Source organism: Spea bombifrons, chromosome 5 (genome assembly GCF_027358695.1).
Source record: "Spea bombifrons isolate aSpeBom1 chromosome 5, aSpeBom1.2.pri, whole genome shotgun sequence".
NCBI classification, from domain to species: Eukaryota; Metazoa; Chordata; class Amphibia; order Anura; family Pelobatidae; genus Spea; species Spea bombifrons.
In genome coordinates this window covers 109,091,296-109,110,902 of record NC_071091.1, presented here as the reverse complement: position 1 = coordinate 109,110,902, position 19,607 = coordinate 109,091,296, and the positions used below count along the sequence as shown (strand labels likewise).

General features: G+C 49.7%; 1 protein-coding gene across 2 annotated transcripts; it reads right to left on the bottom strand.

Moving 5' to 3' along the window:
- Nucleotides 1–5,764: 5,764 nt before the first annotated feature.
- Nucleotides 5,765–19,368, bottom strand: LOC128497444 (neurogenic locus notch homolog protein 1-like). 2 transcript variants are annotated; one of them, XM_053467529.1, is made up of 22 exons: nt 19,218–19,368; nt 17,825–18,187; nt 16,018–16,048; nt 15,751–15,894; nt 15,433–15,555; nt 15,219–15,359; nt 14,828–14,953; nt 14,591–14,713; nt 14,234–14,356; nt 13,894–14,016; nt 13,428–13,550; nt 12,875–12,997; nt 12,520–12,645; nt 12,097–12,225; nt 11,562–11,654; nt 8,817–8,912; nt 8,066–8,161; nt 7,468–7,563; nt 7,288–7,389; nt 6,669–6,774; nt 6,464–6,580; nt 5,765–5,922 (listed from the first exon to the last, which is right to left on the bottom strand). In XM_053467529.1, the coding sequence occupies exons 2-22, from the start codon at nt 18,068–18,070 to the stop codon at nt 5,844–5,846; spliced, it is 2,466 nt and encodes an 821-aa protein (XP_053323504.1). In that variant the 5' UTR covers nt 18,071–18,187; nt 19,218–19,368; the 3' UTR covers nt 5,765–5,843. The 2 variants fall into 2 exon arrangements, with proteins under 2 accessions (XP_053323504.1, XP_053323505.1); XM_053467530.1 differs by lacking the exon at nt 19,218–19,368 and having other exon boundaries at nt 17,825–18,201.
- Nucleotides 19,369–19,607: the final 239 nt, after the last annotated feature.

Here is a 19,607-nt window from a genome sequence, read left to right as displayed (position 1 = left end):
GTCGTTACAGACGGGAAAATGGACAGACTAGACGGGGGCCGGATGGGGCCGGTGGTCTCAGTGGGGCAGATAGAGAGACCCCTCTGTTTTCCTCCTAAAAAGGTTTACATAAGCAGGCCCTGCCCAGAGCCGGTAATTAACGAGAATCGTCTTTTCCCAGGCAATTAAGTTGACATTTCTGGTATTTCTCGTCTTTTATTACCCCGCTCGGTAATCTGCCCCACACCCCGCCCCACACCCCGCCCCACCGGGACCCAAACGCCCTCCCTCATACACTCCTCGCCCCTCCATGTCACACCCTGAGTGACACTCACTCCACAACAATCCCTGCGATGAGGAGGAAGACGGGTGACACCGAGAGACTCTCCTTATAGAGTGACACCGAGAGCCACGCCTCTCACCCCTCCTAATACACAGACACCGGGACCCCTCCTAATACACAGACACCGAGAGCCACGCCTCTCACCCCTCCTAATACACAGACACCGGGACCCCTCCTAATACACAGACACCGAGAGCCACGCCTCTCACCCCTCCTAATACACAGACACCGGGACCCCCTCCTAATACACAGACACCGGGACCCCCTCCTAATACACAGACACCGGGACCCCCTCCTAATACACAGACACCGGGACCCCCTCCTAATACACAGACACTGAGACCCCCTCCTAATACACAGACACCGGGACCCCCTCCTAATACACAGACACCGAGACCCCCTCCTAATACACAGACACCGGGACCCCCTCCTAATACACAGACACCGAGACCCCCTCCTAATACACAGACACCGGGACCCCCTCCTAATACACAGACACCGGGACACGGACCCCTCCTAATACACAGACACCGGGACCCCCACCCCTCCTAATACACAGACACCGGGACACGCGCCTCTCACCCCTCCTAATACACAGACACCGGGACCCCCTCCTAATACACAGACACTGAGACCCTCTCCTAATACACAGACACCGGGACCCTCACCCCTCCTAATACACAGACACCGGGACCCGCACCCCTCCTAATACACAGACACGGGGACCCCCTCCTAATACACAGACACCGGGACCCCCTCCTAATACACAGACACCGGGACCCGCGCCTCTCACCCCTCCTAATACACAGACACCGGGACCCCCTCCTAATACACAGACACCGAGACCCCCTCCTAATACACAGACACCGGGACCCTCACCCCTCCTAATACACAGACACCGAGACCCCGTCCTAATACACAGACACCGGGACCCCCTCCTAATACACAGACACCGGGACCCCCTCCTAATACACAGACACCGAGACCCCCTCCTAATACACAGACACCGGGACCCTCACCCCTCCTAATACACAGACACCGGGACCCCCTCCTAATACACAGACACCGGGACCCCCTCCTAATACACAGACACCGGGACCCTCACCCCTCCTAATACACAGACACCGGGACCCGCACCCCTCCTAATACACAGACACGGGGACCCCCTCCTAATACACAGACACCGGGACCCCCTCCTAATACACAGACACCGGGACCCCCTCCTAATACACAGACACCGAAACCCCCTCCTAATACACAGACACCGGGACCCCCTCCTAATACACAGACACCGGGACCCCCTCCTAATACACAGACACCAGGACCCCCTCCTAATACACAGACACCAGGACCCTCACCCCTCCTAATACACAGACACCGGGACCCCCTCCTAATACACAGACACCGGGACCCTCACCCCTCCTAATACACAGACACCGGGACCCCCTCCTAATACACAGACACCGAGACCCCCTCCTAATACACAGACACCGGGACCCCCTCCTAATACACAGACACCGGACCCCCTCCTAATACACAGACACCGGGACCCCCTCCTAATACACAGACACCGAGACCCCCTCCTAATACACAGACACCGGGACCCCCTCCTAATACACAGACACCGGGACCCCCTCCTAATACACAGACACCGGGACCCACACCCCTCCTAATACACAGACACCGGGACCCTCACCCCTCCTAATACACAGACCCCGAGACCCGCGCCTCTCACCCCTCCTAATACACAGATACTGGGACACGGACCCCCTCCTAATACACAGACACTGGGACCCTCACCCCTCCTAATACACAGACACCGGGACACGCACCCCTCCTAATACAGAATTAATAGATCCCAGGAGAGTCCCTGCTTACCACTCAGTGTAGGTACAGCCGGTACCACGTAAGAACCCCACTGTTTGTGTGACTGTGTGTGAAATGCCTGGTAATAGAGGGGTTAATTCTCTCAAACTGCTGCTGTCTGTATGTCTCGTCTTAGATTCAGGAGCCGGATGTCTATCCCACGCATGTTTAATCCCCTCACTGTATTACCCTCTACCACCTCTGCTGGGAGGCTTATCTACCACCCTCTCAGCTACGCATAACTATGATTAATTGCTTTAATGGTTTAAATGTTATTTTTGCTTACGGACCAGAATCTGCTGGCGATGAGCTGGTTTAACCCCGCGTGTCATAAAATGTGGGGAATAAATACGTAGAAAGGGAAAGCAGAAGTGTGTAAAATGTCCCGTAACTTTGATTGGCTAATGCCGGTGATTCGCTGTGATTGGACCGATACGCTCCATGTGATTGGGAATCTGTAACGTTTCTAAATACCCCTTCAGCTGAACTCCCACACTGAGCGGACCCTTTGTGTCCTGCATATGCTAAAGTCCCAGCCGGTCCCTATGGGTGCTTAAGACTGAGACATTCTATTGTTTACAATAACGGATAAGGACTTAATGTGTTTGTCTACTGGACTGGGCCAATAAACCAGACCAAGACAGATACATAAAGTCACTACACAGATGTGACAGCTCATGGCTGAAACCCCACACTGAGCTGATGCTTTATGGCGATGCTAATGAAGTCCGTTCCTCCATAGACTTTCATTAGTCTGAGAGTCAGGATGTGTGATTGAGACTGAGTCATTCTATTGTCTCCCACAGGCAGTATGATAAGGAGTCGCGGTGTTTAGTAGATCGGGGATCAGATAACAGAGCGAGAATCATCCAAACGGCTGATATGCAGCTGCCTGAAAACTTTATATTATGAGGCGAAAACTACAAAAAACGGGGTAAAAAAAAGTAAAAAAAAAGCGAGATTTTTGAAATCGTATTTTTGATCTGATACTACGAAACATTTTGGTGAGATTTCTGTTAATAACGCATGGAAATTATTCTTCCACATTCCGTGCTGTGCCCCGGATCACGCATCATCTCGTCACGCATCATCTCATCACGCATCATCTCATCACGCATCATCTCATCACGCATCTCATCACGCATCATCTCATCCCGCATCATCTCATCCCGCATCATCTCATCACACATCATCTCGTCACGCATCATCTCATCACGCATCATCTCGTCACGCATCATCTCGTCATGCATCGTCTCATCACGCATCGTCTCATCACGCATCATCTCGTCACGCATCATCTCATCACGCATCATCTCATCACGCATCATCTCATCACGCATCTCATCACGCATCATCTCATCCCGCATCATCTCATCCCGCATCATCTCATCACACATCATCTCGTCACGCATCATCTCATCACGCATCATCTCGTCACGCATCATCTCGTCACGCATCATCTCGTCACGCATCATCTCGTCATGCATCATCTCGTCACGCATCATCTCATCACACATCATCTCATCACACATCATCTCGTCACGCATCATCTCATCACGCATCATCTCGTCACGCATCATCTCGTCACGCATCATCTCGTCACGCATCATCTCGTCACGCATCATCTCATCACGCATCATCTCGTCACGCATCATCTCGTCACGCATCATCTCGTCACGCATCATCTCATCACGCATCATCTCGTCACGCATCATCTCATCCCGCATCATCTCATCACGCATCATCTCATCCCGCATCATCTCATCCCGCATCATCTCATCCCGCATCATCTCGTCACGCATCTCATCCCGCATCATCTCGTCACGCATCATCTCATCACGCATCATCTCATCACGCATCATCTCGTCCCGCATCATCTCATCACGCATCATCTCATCCCGCATCATCTCGTCACGCATCATCTCATCACGCATCATCTCATCACGCATCATCTCATCCTGCATCATCTCGTCACGCATCTCATCCCGCATCATCTCATCACGCATCATCTCATCACGCATCATCTCATCACGCATCATCTCATCCCGCATCATCTCATCCCGCATCATCTCATCCCGCATCATCTCATCACGCATCATCTCATCACGCATCTCATCCCGCATCATCTCATCACGCATCTCATCCCGCATCATCTCATCACGCATCATCTCATCACGCATCATCTCATCCCGCATCATCTCATCCCGCATCTCATCCCGCATCATCTCATCACGCATCATCTCATCACGCATCATCTCATCCCGCATCATCTCATCCCGCATCTCATCCCGCATCATCTCATCACGCATCATCTCATCACGCATCATCTCATCCCGCATCTCATCCCGCATCTCATCCCGCATCATCTCATCCCGCATCATCTCGTCCCGCATCATCTCGTCACGCATCTCATCACGCATCATCTCATCACGCATCATCTCATCACGCATCATCTCGTCACGCATCATCTCATCACGCATCATCTCATCCCGCATCTCATCCCGCATCTCATCCCGCATCATCTCATCACGCATCATCTCATCCCGCATCATCTCATCACGCATCATCTCATCCCGCATCATCTCGTCCCGCATCATCTCGTCACGCATCTCATCACGCATCATCTCGTCATGCATCATCTCATCACGCATCATCTCGTCACGCATCGTAACAGGAGAAGCGCGGCTGCCCCCTAGTGCTGCCTGTAGGAAATTACATTCTAAGGCTTTATGTTAATAGACGGACAGTAAAGAGGGGGCTGAGATTGTGAGAAAATCAGAGTGATAAACAAAGGGGGAAAAAAGAGGATGTTTAACTCCCATCACTCTATTACTCTCTACCACTTCTGCTGGGAGGCTGTTCCATTTATCTACCCCCCACCCCCCCAGTAAAATAAAGCTTCCTTCCACTCCATCTGGCTGCCTCTTTCTAAAAATCGTATTCCTTTATTTTATAAACGTCTGTAATGTTTTACAGCTGGAGCCAGAACGTGGAAACGGTGAGAGCGTCCAGACAGACGTCAGAAAACATCATATAACGCGAGCCGACGGCAGCCCCCACGCGGTACGAACTTAACGCGCGTCTAAATCGAATTATCCAGATAATATTCAATTTCCTTTAATGTTTTCCAGAAACAAGGATAAAAATAATAGCCGGAATGTGTTTTTATCTCGGAAAATCTTTTTTTAGTTAATTCCTGGTATAAATGTGGATTTAGACGCATATAACGCAATAAACATTTTATAAGCATGGTCCTTCCAATATTTAACCCCTTAATGACAAAGCTCAAAATGCATTGTTTTCAATGGGTTTAGGGACCGCCCATTGTCCTTAAGGGGTTAAATTTATTCCGTCCGTGCGACTCGCCAAGAAGAGTCTGCCCCTTTATGCTAATGAACCAATCCTCAATATTCAAATGAGCTAGCATGGAACTCCTCCTCTAGCTGCTCCAGCAAATAGCGAAGGCTTCATGATACACACATATATCATACTGGGTGGAGCTTTAAGCAAAGTTCGCTATGATTGGATCTTCACCATACCCCACCCACCAAAGTTCCGCAGGATAGTGCAGGAGGAGAGGGGCTGCTGGACGGTGTTGGGTGGTCAGTAGGCTCCGAGGTGTGCGTCGGGGGTTTATTTGCCGGAAAGTTCTGCGTCACGCTCGGTTACGGCTGGGACACTGGATTCTGTAGCCCACCACGTACGCCTGGACATAAACCCGGACCTGGTTAATCCTGATGGAGGAGAGAACATGAAAGAATCCGTGTTACATGCAGACCGCTTCAAATGATTATCTACGCTTCACATCTGGCAGGCTGGGGGGCAAATACGCTGCCTCTTCCCCGTTTGCAGGGTACAAAGACCCCCCCCCATCTCTGGTATAAACATAATCCGGCGGTAGAAAGGTTTGTATCAGCATTGAAGAGGTTAAACACTTACCTACATGTGAACGTCCTGCACTCCAGCATTGAAGAGGTTTAACCCTTATTCCTCCCCCACACACACACCACCCCGATGACCCCATCCTGCTACAGTCAGCTGGGTATAAATAAAGCTTATAACGAGCCCCCCACCTAGTGTCAGCAGAGAGGGGTCACCTACAGTCACATGACTCTGGGGCCGCCGGTCACATGGAGCTGGCGACCGGCTTCCAGAACGGCCCTAGGGCATGTGGCCTACCGGGAAATTGACCGGCATCCCAGTAGGCCAGTCGGGCCCTGCTGGTCACCCCTGTACCCCCCTCTCTGGTACGCTGCAGCTCTCCACATTACTGACCGGTACTTGGTACACAGCTGAACTCCCAGGGGCCCGCAGCGCTCCACGTAGCTCTCCCGAACGCCCTGCCGGACGGCCCGGGCCGTGCTCACCTTTGTGGTGACGATGGGGCAGGTACTGCAGGAGGACAGAGAAAGAGATACTTAATACCCTGAAAGGAGGCGATATTAAATGCCCCACCCCCGCTGCTCTCATCATCACTCACAGTTTCTCACATCTATGGCCCGCCGTGCCTTCCGCGCATGCGCATTTATTGAACTGCGTACAGGTGGCTCCGTGCTGGCAAGGGGGGACGCAAGGCTCGACCACCGCTACAAGGTGAAAGAGAAATCCTGTGTGATTCCAGGGCTCAAGGAGGAGCCCACCGAGACCTTCCCTCTGAATTTAACCCAAAATACTTGTACTACGCTACAGAACCTGCTGGCGCTTCAGAGATAAAATGTAATAAAATGCCTGGAAACCCAGAAATAAAATAAAAAGAATCTGATCTCAAAATTACCGGAAGCTCCATTCCGATCCGCCGTCCAATCAGCAAGCAGAAAAATAATCTTATGCCGTATAAGGAGACAATATTAGATATACATTGCAGACATCGTACGTACCTCCCAAGTGTCCCGGCTTTCATGGAACAGTCTTTTACATGCAGTGGAGATCATGGGCTGGTTGGATCATCAGGTATGGTGGCCAGCTGGCCCCACCCACCCTGGGTCTGACCACACCCCTTTCCCACCACTAGCTATATTCCCCCAGTAACTGTGTCCCTGATTGGTGGGTATGATCGTGGGTTCACCCAACGGAGCGTCTCGCAGCTCCCGGCCACTCACCCGTCTCGCACCGCGGCCCCAGGAAGCCGGCCGGGCAGCGGCAGGAATTGTACCCGACGCATTTCCCGCCGTTCTGACACGGCTTCTCGCAGCGAACCGGCTCTGGAAAATGAAACAAAAGACTGAGAGCCCTGCCGGCTGGGAAACGGCGCGCGGGTGACGCGGGTTACACGCTCTTACCTATCTGACACCGGCCCCCCAGCCACCCGCTGGGACACGCGCACCTGTTGGTATCGATGCATTTTCCACCATTCAGGCAGGGAGGAGAGCAGAGTGCTAGGGGCAATAAACACAGTATTTACCCCCCAGTAAGTATTTACCCCCCAGTAAGTATTTAACATAATGTATGCCTGGCAGGGTCACGTAATGCGTGTTACGAGAAGTAAGTGGGAGAGGAAGAGCTCTGATTATAGAAGATGGAGAGAGTGCGAGTGTGAGTGTGTGTGGTTATGTGTAAGTGTATGGTGTTAGAGTGCACACTTACCCCACAGAGACCTCCCACATCTAGCAGAGACCTGTTGGGTATTTGACATGACAGCACAGAGTGCCCCAACTTTACACGTTTCACGTATGTGGAATGTGATGTATCCCAGCATGCACTTGGCCTCCCCTTATCCTGATTGGCTGCCTATTTGCTACGTTTTGAATCTCTGTGACTTGTTTTATAACCGGTGCAGGAGCCACGAAAGACTTAAGGGCCACAGTGGGTCCCGCGTCTGATTGATTCGTATAAAATATATCCTGATTTGTGTTCTTTCCTGCTTAAAAACGTCCTTACGTGTCAGGCACTGCCCTCCGCTGTACCCTGATGGGCACTCACAGGTTTCTGGGGCCACACAGCGCCCTCCGTTGGCACAGGGCAGCTCGCATACCGCTGGGGGTAAAAAACAGCAAAAATATATAATGTGCACAGCGTACAGGTGCCGGTGACACGGCAGAGCGAGGGGCAGGAGCTACAGGACAAAGGGGTACTGGGGAATTAGACACCAACCCCCCGGCACCGTATAGATACACCACCCGGCCGGCACCGTATAGATAACCCCCCCCCGGCAGCGTATAGATACACCACCTCCCCCGGCACCATATAGATACACCCCCCCCAGCACCGTATAGATACACCACCCGGCCGGCACCGTATAGATAACCCCCCCCCCGGCAGCGTATAGATACACCACCCGGCCGGCACCGTATAGATAAACCCCCCCGGCACCGTATAGATACACCACCCGGCCGGCACCGTATAGATAACCCCCCCCGGCAGCGTATAGATACACCACCCGCCCGGCACCGTATAGATACACCACCCGCCCGGCACCGTATAGATACACCACCCGGCCGGCACCATATAGATACACCCCCCCTGCACCGAATAGATACCCCCCCTGCACCGTATAGATACACCCCCCCTGCACCGTATAGATACCCCCCCCTGCACCGTATAGATACACCCCCCCTGCACCGTATAGATAACCCCCCCGGCACCGTATAGATACACCACCCGCCCGGCACACATATATTTATTATATTACCTGTCTGGCACCCAGGCCCCGTCCAGCCTACTGGGCACAAGCAAGTGTTGTGTCGCATGCAGGTTCCTCCATGAGCGCAGGGTGGGGAGCACATCGCTGCAGGGAAATTCATTAACACATAAAGTCAGCGCGGATATTCAGCGCATGCGCATAGATTGCCCCCCCCGTCACCCCTCCAGCATACGGTGCGTTTATATAATCTGCCCAAAGGGAGATTTCAGAGGCATTCGGTTTAAATGATTTGTGTTCATCGCCACGTGATTCATTCAGATTCACAGAAAGGCATTTTTACCGAAAGCAGCAAAAAGGATTCATTACAGTAAGAGCCGTAAAGATGTGAAATCCACTCCCAACTGCCAGATATAATAGAAGCTGGAGAGTATGTAATATATAATATGAGGAATATACAGGATATAACGGGTTATAAGGACGGGGTTAGTTATACGGCCGGAGAGTATATAATATATAATATGAGGAATATACAGGGATATAACAGGTTATAAGGACGGGATTAGTTATACAGCCGGAGAGTATATAATATATAATATGAGGAATATACAGGATATAACGGGTTATAAGGACGGGATTAGTTATACGGGGGAGAGTATATAATATATAATATGAGGAATATACAGTATATAACGGGTTATAAGGACGGGATTAGTTATACGGGGGAGAGTATATAATATATAATATGAGGAATATACAGGGATATAACGGGTTATAAGGACGGGATTAGTTATACGGGGGGGAGAGTATATAATATATAATATGAGGAATATACAGTATATAACGGGTTATAAGGACGGGATTAGTTATACGGGGGGAGAGTATATAATATATAATATGAGGAATATACAGGATATAGCGGGTTATAAGGAGGGGGTTAGTTATACGGCCGGAGAGTATATAATATATAATATGAGGAATATACAGGATATAACGGGTTATAAGGACAGGATTAGTTATACGGGGGGAGAGTATATAATATATAATATGAGGAATATACAGGATATAACGGGTTATAAGGACGGGATTAGTTATACGGGGGGGAGAGTATATAATATATAATATGAGGAATATACAGGATATAACGGGTTATAAGGACGGGATTAGTTATACGGCCGGAGAGTATATAATATATAATATGAGGAATATACAGGATATAACGGGTTATAAGGACGGGGTTAGTTATACGGGGGAGAGTATATAATATATAATATGAGGAATATACAGTATATAACGGGTTATAAGGACGGGATTAGTTATACGGGGGAGAGTATATAATATATAATATGAGGAATATACAGGGATATAACGGGTTATAAGGACGGGATTAGTTATACGGGGGGGAGAGTATATAATATATAATATGAGGAATATACAGTATATAACGGGTTATAAGGACGGGATTAGTTATACGGGGGGAGAGTATATAATATATAATATGAGGAATATACAGGATATAGCGGGTTATAAGGAGGGGGTTAGTTATACGGCCGGAGAGTATATAATATATAATATGAGGAATATACAGGATATAACGGGTTATAAGGACAGGATTAGTTATACGGGGGGAGAGTATATAATATATAATATGAGGAATATACAGGATATAACGGGTTATAAGGACGGGATTAGTTATACGGGGGGGAGAGTATATAATATATAATATGAGGAATATACAGGATATAACGGGTTATAAGGACGGGATTAGTTATACGGCCGGAGAGTATATAATATATAATATGAGGAATATACAGGATATAACGGGTTATAAGGACGGGATTAGTTATACGGGGGGAGAGTATATAATATATAATATGAGGAATATACAGGATATAGCGGGTTATAAGGAGGGGGTTAGTTATACGGCCGGAGAGTATATAATATATAATATGAGGAATATACAGGGATATAATGGGTTATAAGGACGGGATTAGTTATACGGGGGGGAGAGTATATAATATATAATATGAGGAATATACAGGGATATAACGGGTTATAAGGACGGGATTAGTTATACGGGATGGAGAGTATATAATATATAATATGAGGAATATACAGGATATAACGGGTTATAAGGACGGGATTAGTTAAACGGCCGGAGAGTATATAATATATAATATGAGGAATATACAGGATATAACGGGTTATAAGGACGGGATTAGTTATACGGGGGAGAGTATATAATATATAATATGAGGAATATACAGGGATATAACGGGTTATAAGGACGGGATTAGTTATACGGGGGAGAGTATATAATATATAATATGAGGAATATACAGGATATAACGGGTTATAAGGACGGGATTAGTTATACGGGGGGAGAGTATATAATATATAATATGAGGAATATACAGGGATATAACGGGTTATAAGGACGGGATTAGTTATACGGCCGGAGAGTATATAATATATAATATGAGGAATATACAGGATATAACGGGTTATAAGGACGGGATTAGTTATACGGGGGGGAGAGTATATAATATATAATATGAGGAATATACAGGATATAACGGGTTATAAGGACGGGATTAGTTATACGGGGGGGAGAGTATATAATATATAATATGAGTAATATACAGGATATAACGGGTTATAAGGGCGGGATTAGTTATACGGGGGGATATAATATATAATATTACTTGGCAATTGCTCCATTTTTCCCACTTAGCACTGAAATAGTTCTGTATTCATGACCCTAAGGTCTTGATTCTTTCTCTCTGTTTGTCCTACCTGAGCATCCAGGCCCGGGGTATCCTGCCGGACAGTCGCAGGTATCGGGAGCCACGCACACCCCATAGTTTTGGCAGGGGGGGTTACACACAGCTGGAGAGACACAGAGGGATGGATTAAATGGAGCCAGAAGCTCAACCAGGACAGTGTGCGTGTCAAGGCGGATATCAGGGACAAAGCGGTAACGTGACTACAGCCGCCTGACCGCCACCAAGTCGATTCACCTGATTCTATTATTAATAATTCAGCATCCAGAAGGATATCACAGCGGGGGTTACAGTACGATAGAGGCAGACGGCTTCTATGCCTGGGGGTCTTGGGACTCCTCACTATCCGTGTCCTTTCTGTATCCTGGGCCGTCTTTCTGTCCCTATCCCTGGCTGGTCGTCTGTCTGTCCGTCCGTCCGTATCCCTGTCCGTTGGTATCCCAGGCCGTCTGTCTGTCCGTATCCCTCGCTGGCCGTCTGTCTGTTGGTATCCCTGGCCGTCTGTCTATATCCCTGTCTGTCTGTCTCTATATGTCTCTTTTCCTTACGCTGGCATTTAGTGGGGTCGTCAGAGCGTACAGTGAACCCCGTCGCGCAGGTGCAGTTGTAGGTTCCCGGCTGGTTCTCGCACTCCTGCTCGCACCCCCCACGGGTAAAATCTGCGCATTCATCCACGTCTGCGAGTGCAAAAGAGATGGGAGAGTCGGCAACGACTTATGGCTACTTATCAATAAACGTCCAACATATTCCATGGCACTGCACAAATGAAACGCCTCAGGAGCTTGCACTCCAATGGGGTTTAGCATAGAGATGATAGAACGCGTTGTATATCACAGGACTGAAACAGCCTCCCAGCAGAAGTGGTAGAGGAATTTAAACATGCGTGCGATAGGCGGGACAGGAATCCTGTGTATCTTTTATATATCGTATGTCATATCAATCCCTGCTGGCGGCGCGGGGCCATCACCGACCGTCGCACGTCCTCCTGTTGCTGCCGAGGACCCAGCCGGGCCGGCAGCCGCATTCAACGCCGGACTCCTGCCGCTCGCTGCAGATCTGCTCGCAGCCGCCGTTCTTCAGGTCACATGACGTGATGTCTGCCAAAGGGAAACCAGATTGTCACTAATAAAAAAAATCCAGATAACGCGCAAAAAACAGAAAGTAAAAAGTTGGGGTTTTTTGCTATTTTAACAAATGTTTTTTTCTTGACAACCAAAGAAAATCCAGAAAACGAACGTATCGCGCGTCACGCGAGCTGCATTCATGAACGTAGTTATTTGTTACACGCGTGTATTTGTAACGTGTGCGGACGCCCGGTGTACTCACTGATGCAAGTCCTGTAGTCCGGGGCAAGCGCCTGGTGAGGGGGGCAGACACAGCGGAAGCCCCCCTCCGTGTTGTTGCAGGCGCCGGAACATCCCCCGTTCCCAATCTTACACTCATCGATATCTAGAGGGAGAGAAGCAGTCGTCAGCGGCCCCTCCGTGACAGCCAATGGCTTGGTGCCAGCTCTGCCCAAACGCCGGTCCCAGGGGCCACAAATGCACTTTTGGAGATTGAACCCCAATAGGGCAGGCCCGGTAACTTTTCTTTTCAATTCTTGTGGGGTCTTTTGGGTAACGAGGGTCCCGGGTTAGCTAAAGATTTGGGCCAAGTTGGGACACATTTAGTGAATTGCAGAAGAAATTATTTCCCCTTTACTGAGAGGATGATAAAAAGGTGGAACAGCCTCCCAGCAGAAGTGGTAGAGTGTGGGAATTTAGACAGCATCTGGCTCATTCTTGTATATTTGGTAGACGGTCGGTTCGGTTATTGGGGTCTGAGAAGCCAGCATTGGGTGTTGAACCGGCAGCCTGTCCCCCCGAGCCCCCCCTCTCACCGACGCACTGCCTGCCGTCCACGTGCAGCTGAAACCCCCTCCGGCAGGAACACTCGTAGGACCCGAGGACGTTCCGGCACGTCTGCTCGCAGCCCCCATTGGCTGTTTCACACTCATCGATATCTGTGGATTGGGCCGGAGTTAGTGCTCGCCGCGACACGTTAACCGCATGCCCCCGTATGCAAATTAGCAAAGGACCCCCAGAAGGGTTTCTATTAAAGCACATCTATAAGGGGTCCAGGGGCAGATGCGGGGTTACAGTAAGAGAAGGTAGAGACGTGACGGAAAGATACAAAGTATCACGGGACTTCACGGGATACATAACATCTGAGAGGGGTGGGGGCATGGAATAGCATTCCAGAAGAGGTGATAAGACAGACTTATAGAGTTATTAGGATGCCCAATTAATTAATCTCCAACAAACCGGTGTTGCCCCCCCCCCACTTAACGGTGTTGCCCCCCTTACCGGTGCAGTTTCTCCCGGCATCCTGCAGCCTGTACCCGCGGTTGCACCGGCACCGGAAGCTGCCCACCTGGTTCTCGCACAGCTGCTCGCAGCCCCCGTTCCCCGCCGAGCATTCGTCAACGTCTGAGACACACGGGGGGGAAACACGGCGTCGGTACAACAAACATTGGCAGAGGGTTCAGAGAGCAATTCTGGGGCAAAAGTGAAGCAACCAGCAAGAGGATGCCCGCGGTTTCCATGGCGACTGCATCTCATTTAGCACTATGCACCCAGGAACCGGAGAGTAAATCTGTTAAAAGCGGCGTATAGAAAGTAACGTCTCGGCCCCGCCGGCCCTCACCGAAGCAGCTGCGTCCGTCTCCGTTGAAGCCCTGGTAGCACTGGCAGAAATACGAGCCGATGACGTTCCCGCAGTGAGCGTTCACATCACAGCCGTGCCTGCCGGAGGCGCACTCATTCTCATCTGCAACAGAGTAACACACTCACTGCTCCATCTACTCACCCCGCCCCCTTCCAATCTGCCCTGCCCCGTCCACGCCCATTTCAATCTGTCCTACCCCACCCCCTTCCAATCTGCCCTGCCCCACCCCCTTCCAATCTGCCCTGCCCCTTCCCTTTAAATCTGTCCTATCTCTCCCCGCCCCTTTCCAATCTGTCCTGCCCCCACAGCATCACCAGTTTACCCCCCCAGACGCACCTTCGCAGTAAGTCCCGTTGCCCCGAAAGCCCGCGTGGCAGCCGCAGCCGTAGCTGCCGAGGACGTTCTCACAGATGCCGCGTCCCGCGCAGACCCCAGGATCCTCCGCGCACTCGTCCACGTCTGCCGAGGAAAAAATGACTCGTACGACATACATGTAACGCCCGCCACACGCCCCTGTGCATAGTGACGGTCCCACTGATTTCTAGCCCCCGGTATCCGCCCGCAGCCTCTCACCGACACAGGCGTTTCCCGACTCCCGGAATCCCGGCTGGCAGTCGCAGCGGTAGCCGCCCTCCGTGTTCACGCAGAGGTTCCCGAGCTCCCGGCGGCACTCCTCCTCGAACGCGCACTCATCAACATCTGGCGGGAAAGGCGGCCAATGAGAATCCTGCCGGGCAGTCACATGCGCAGCAAACCTTCCTCAAGACAAGGTGGCCAAACTGGCCCAAAAAGTCACAGCCAAGCCCGTCGCACTCAGTGAAACTTGGAATTTAACAAGAAGGAGCATACAAAGGATCCCATCATGGTGGAAACACCATGATGACATCTAACTCTAGAAGGTGAAACATAAAAGGAATAGAGGCTTGGTGCCAGGGTCCCACATTCTGCCCCTTTAAACGCTCACCCACGCAGTGTCTGCCGTCCAGGCTCAGCACAAAGCCGCCCCGGCAGGAGCAGGTGAAGGAGCCGGCGGTGTTGGTGCAGGAGGCTCGTGGCGGGCAGGCCTGGAGACCGGTGACTGCTGCCACCCGGCACTCGTCCACGTCTGAAACACGAGCGGACATGGTGACCCAGCCCAGACCGGTCATTGGTGAATAAAGTACGGCTGCGCTCCTCACCTTCACAGCCATGTTGGCCCCTCAGATACCCCCGGAGGCAGCGGCAGGCGTAGGAGCCGACGGTGTTGGTGCAGTTAGAGAATAATCCGCACGGCGGGTCAGGGGCGGCGCACTCGTCCACGTCTGAAATGCAGAGATACCGATAATCACGGAAGGGGTAGGACAAGAACCATTATACCCCACCACGGGGCAACTACCTGTCCTGCCGGGTCAGTTTCAGATCACAGGCAGCAGCTACCAGAACTACCCCCCAAAAACACAGACGGGCAGCACAGGGGGCCGACATTACTGAGCTACAGCCCTGCCGGGAGCGGATACCTGCACAGCGCAGGACTCCGGGGAGCAGAGAGAATCCAGCCGGACATGCGCAGTCCTCCCCCGCCGGCGACAGACCCTCGGGGCAGCCGCATCTCACCCCGTCGTGCACCTGGTTCCCGGGACACAAACTCAGCGTCTCCTTCCCTGGAAAAAGTTTATTAAATACGTCGTCTGTTACTCAGAGCGCCTCACGCAACGGAGCATCCGGAGAATCAATCTTACAGAGCGTTTATTTTCCGGCGTTGGACCCGCGTGGGTGACGCTCACCTTGGTTACCGGCGCTCATCTCACCGAAGGCCTGAAAGAGAGGGGAGAGATTATACGGCTACACAAATACCAACATTTCCCACATTTAATATTTTTCCTTGTACAGCGCTGCGGAATATGATGGCGATATATAAATAATAATAATAACACATTGTACAGCGCTGCGGAGTATGACGGCGATATATAAATAATAATAACACATTGTACAGCGCTGCGGAGTATGACGGCGATATATAAATAATAATAATAACACACATTGTACAGCGCTGCGGAGTATGACGGCGATATATAAATAATAATAATAACACATTGTACAGCGCTGCGGAGTATGACGGCGATATATAAATAATAATAATATCACATTGTACAGCGCTGCGGAGTATGACGGCGATATATAAATAATAATAACACACATTGTACAGCGCTGCGGAGTATGACGGCGATATATAAATAATAATAACACATTGTACAGCGCTGCGGAGTATGACGGCGATATATAAATAATAATAACACATTGTACAGCGCTGCGGAGTATGACGGCGATATATAAATAATAATAACACACATTGTACAGCGCTGCGGAGTATGACGGCGATATATAAATAATAATAATAACACACATTGTACAGCGCTGCGGAGTATGACAGCGATATATAAATAATAATAATAACACATTGTACCGAGCTGCGGAGTATGACAGCGATATATATATAATAATACACATTGTACAGCGCTGCGGAGTATGACGGCGATATATAAATAATAATAACACACATTGTACAGCGCTGCGGAGTATGACGGCGATATATAAATAATAATAACACACATTGTACAGCGCTGCGGAGTATGACGGCGATATATAAATAATAATAACACACATTGTACAGCGCTGCGGAGTATGACGGCGATATATAAATAATAATAACACATTGTACAGCGCTGCGGAGTATGACGGCGATATATAAATAATAATAACACACATTGTACAGCCCTGCGGAGTATGACGGCGATATATAAATAATAATAATAACACATTGTACAGCGCTGCGGAGTATGACGGCGATATATAAATAATAATAACACACATTGTACAGCGCTGCGGAGTATGACGGCGATATATAAATAATAATAATAACACATTGTACAGCGCTGCGGAGTATGACGGCGATATATAAATAATAATAATAACACATTGTACAGCGCTGCGGAGTATGACGGCGATATATAAATAATAACACATTGTACAGCGCTGCGGAGTATGACGGCGATATATAAATAATAATAACACACATTGTACAGCGCTGCGGAGTATGACGGCGATATATAAATAATAACACACATTGTACAGCGCTGCGGAGTATGACGGCGATATATAAATAATAATAACACATTGTACAGCGCTGCGGAGTATGACGGCGATATATAAATAATAATAACACACATTGTACAGCCCTGCGGAGTATGACGGCGATATATAAATAATAATAATAACACATTGTACAGCGCTGCGGAGTATGACGGCGATATATAAATAATAATAACACACATTGTACAGCGCTGCGGAGTATGACGGCGATATATAAATAATAATAATAACACATTGTACAGCGCTGCGGAGTATGACGGCGATATATAAATAATAATAATAACACATTGTACAGCGCTGCGGAGTATGACGGCGATATATAAATCAATAATAATAATATCTGACCAACCTGCCTGCGGATGAGGCGGAGAGAGTTGGAGGATGAAGGGGAGAGCTGTAAGGGAAAGGGGAGAGTTGGGGTAGGATTGGTGCTGAACTCACCCACAGCTGGTCCGATGTCCTCTCCTCTCCATGCCGCGTCCTAGAACGGGCCCCTGACCCCGGAGCGGTTGGGTGGATCTCGGGGTGGATTATAGAATCCTTTGCTGTTATTGGGGTCCTTTCCTGAGTAATGTTGGGGTTCTGGGAAAGGGGTTCAGCCCCCTGCCGGGGTACAGACGATGGATCAGATAGAGATATAGTGAGGAACGACCATAAGACATGTCTGAGAAGCTGCCCCGGCCTCATGTCTGAGTCCTTGTTCAGCGGCAGATATTCTGACCTCCTCCGCCGGGATGCGGTTCACTCCCAGCCCCGGGACACACGGTGAGATGCAGCGGATCCAGCACCCGGACGAGGCGGCCTCTGCGGAGAATGAGGGACCAGCAGAGGAAAATGGCTTGTAACAGAGCAACGGGGACCCAAAGCAGCCTCTTAAAATGGTCAGGATACGGGGAATCTGATAGATCACAGAGGATACGGGGAATCTGATAGATCACAGAGGATACGGGGAATCTGATAGATCACAGAGGATACGGGGAATCTGATAGATCACAAAGTATACGGGGAACGTGATAGATCACAGAGAATACCGGGGAATCTGATAGATCACAGAGAATGCGGGGAATCTGATAGATCACAGAGAATACTGGGGAATCTGATAGATCACAGAGAATACGGGGAATCTGATAGATCACAGAGAATACGGGGAATCTGATAGATCACAGAGAATATGGGGAATCTGATAGATCACAGAGAATACCGGGGAATCTGATAGATCACAGAGGATACGGGGAATCTGATAGATCACAGAGAATACGGGGAATCTGATAGATCACAGAGAATACGGGGAATCTGATAGATCACAGAGGATACGGGGAATCTGATAGATCACAGAGGATACCGGGGAATCTGATAGATCACAGAGGATACGGGGAATCTGATAGATCACAGAGGATACCGGGGAATCTGATAGATCACAGAGAATACGGGGAATCTGATAGATCACAGAGGATACGGGGAATCTGATAGATCACAGAGAATACGGGGAATCTGATAGATCACAGAGGATACCGGGGAATCTGATAGATCACAGAGGATACCGGGGAATCTGATAGATCACAGAGAATACGGGGAATCTGATAGATCACAGAGGATACGGGGAATCTGATAGATCACAAAGTATACGGGGAACGTGATAGATCACAGAGAATACCGGGGAATCTGATAGATCACAGAGAATACCGGGGAATCTGATAGATCACAGAAGATACTGGGGGTCTTAGAGATCGCGGAGGATACGGGGGGTCTTAGAGATCACAGTATTATAACGGAGTGATCGTACAGTTAGTAATAAGAGGACATTAACTTCAAATCCTCCGCCTATAACGCTTACCATATACGTGAGGATCGGGAATCGGCTCGTGTGGAGCGAGGAATCCACTTCCTCTTCTATCAGACAGACGTTTCTCCTCGGAGCTCCTGATTCCTCAGACCCTCCCCGGGACACGAAGCATTTACAGCAGATGGTAATTAGGGGGCTGGGAGCCTGGAGAGGGGCAGCCTTCCCCTACAATGATAAAATACCATCTCAACTGGAACTTACCCCCCCATCTACCCCGACCTAACCCTTCATACTGCACTAGATCTATGACATCATCAGAATACATCTCACCCTCCTAATACACAGACACCGGGACCCTCACCCCTCCTAATACACAGACACCGGGACACGCGCCTCTCACCCCTCCTAATACACAGACACCGGGACACGCGCATCTCACCC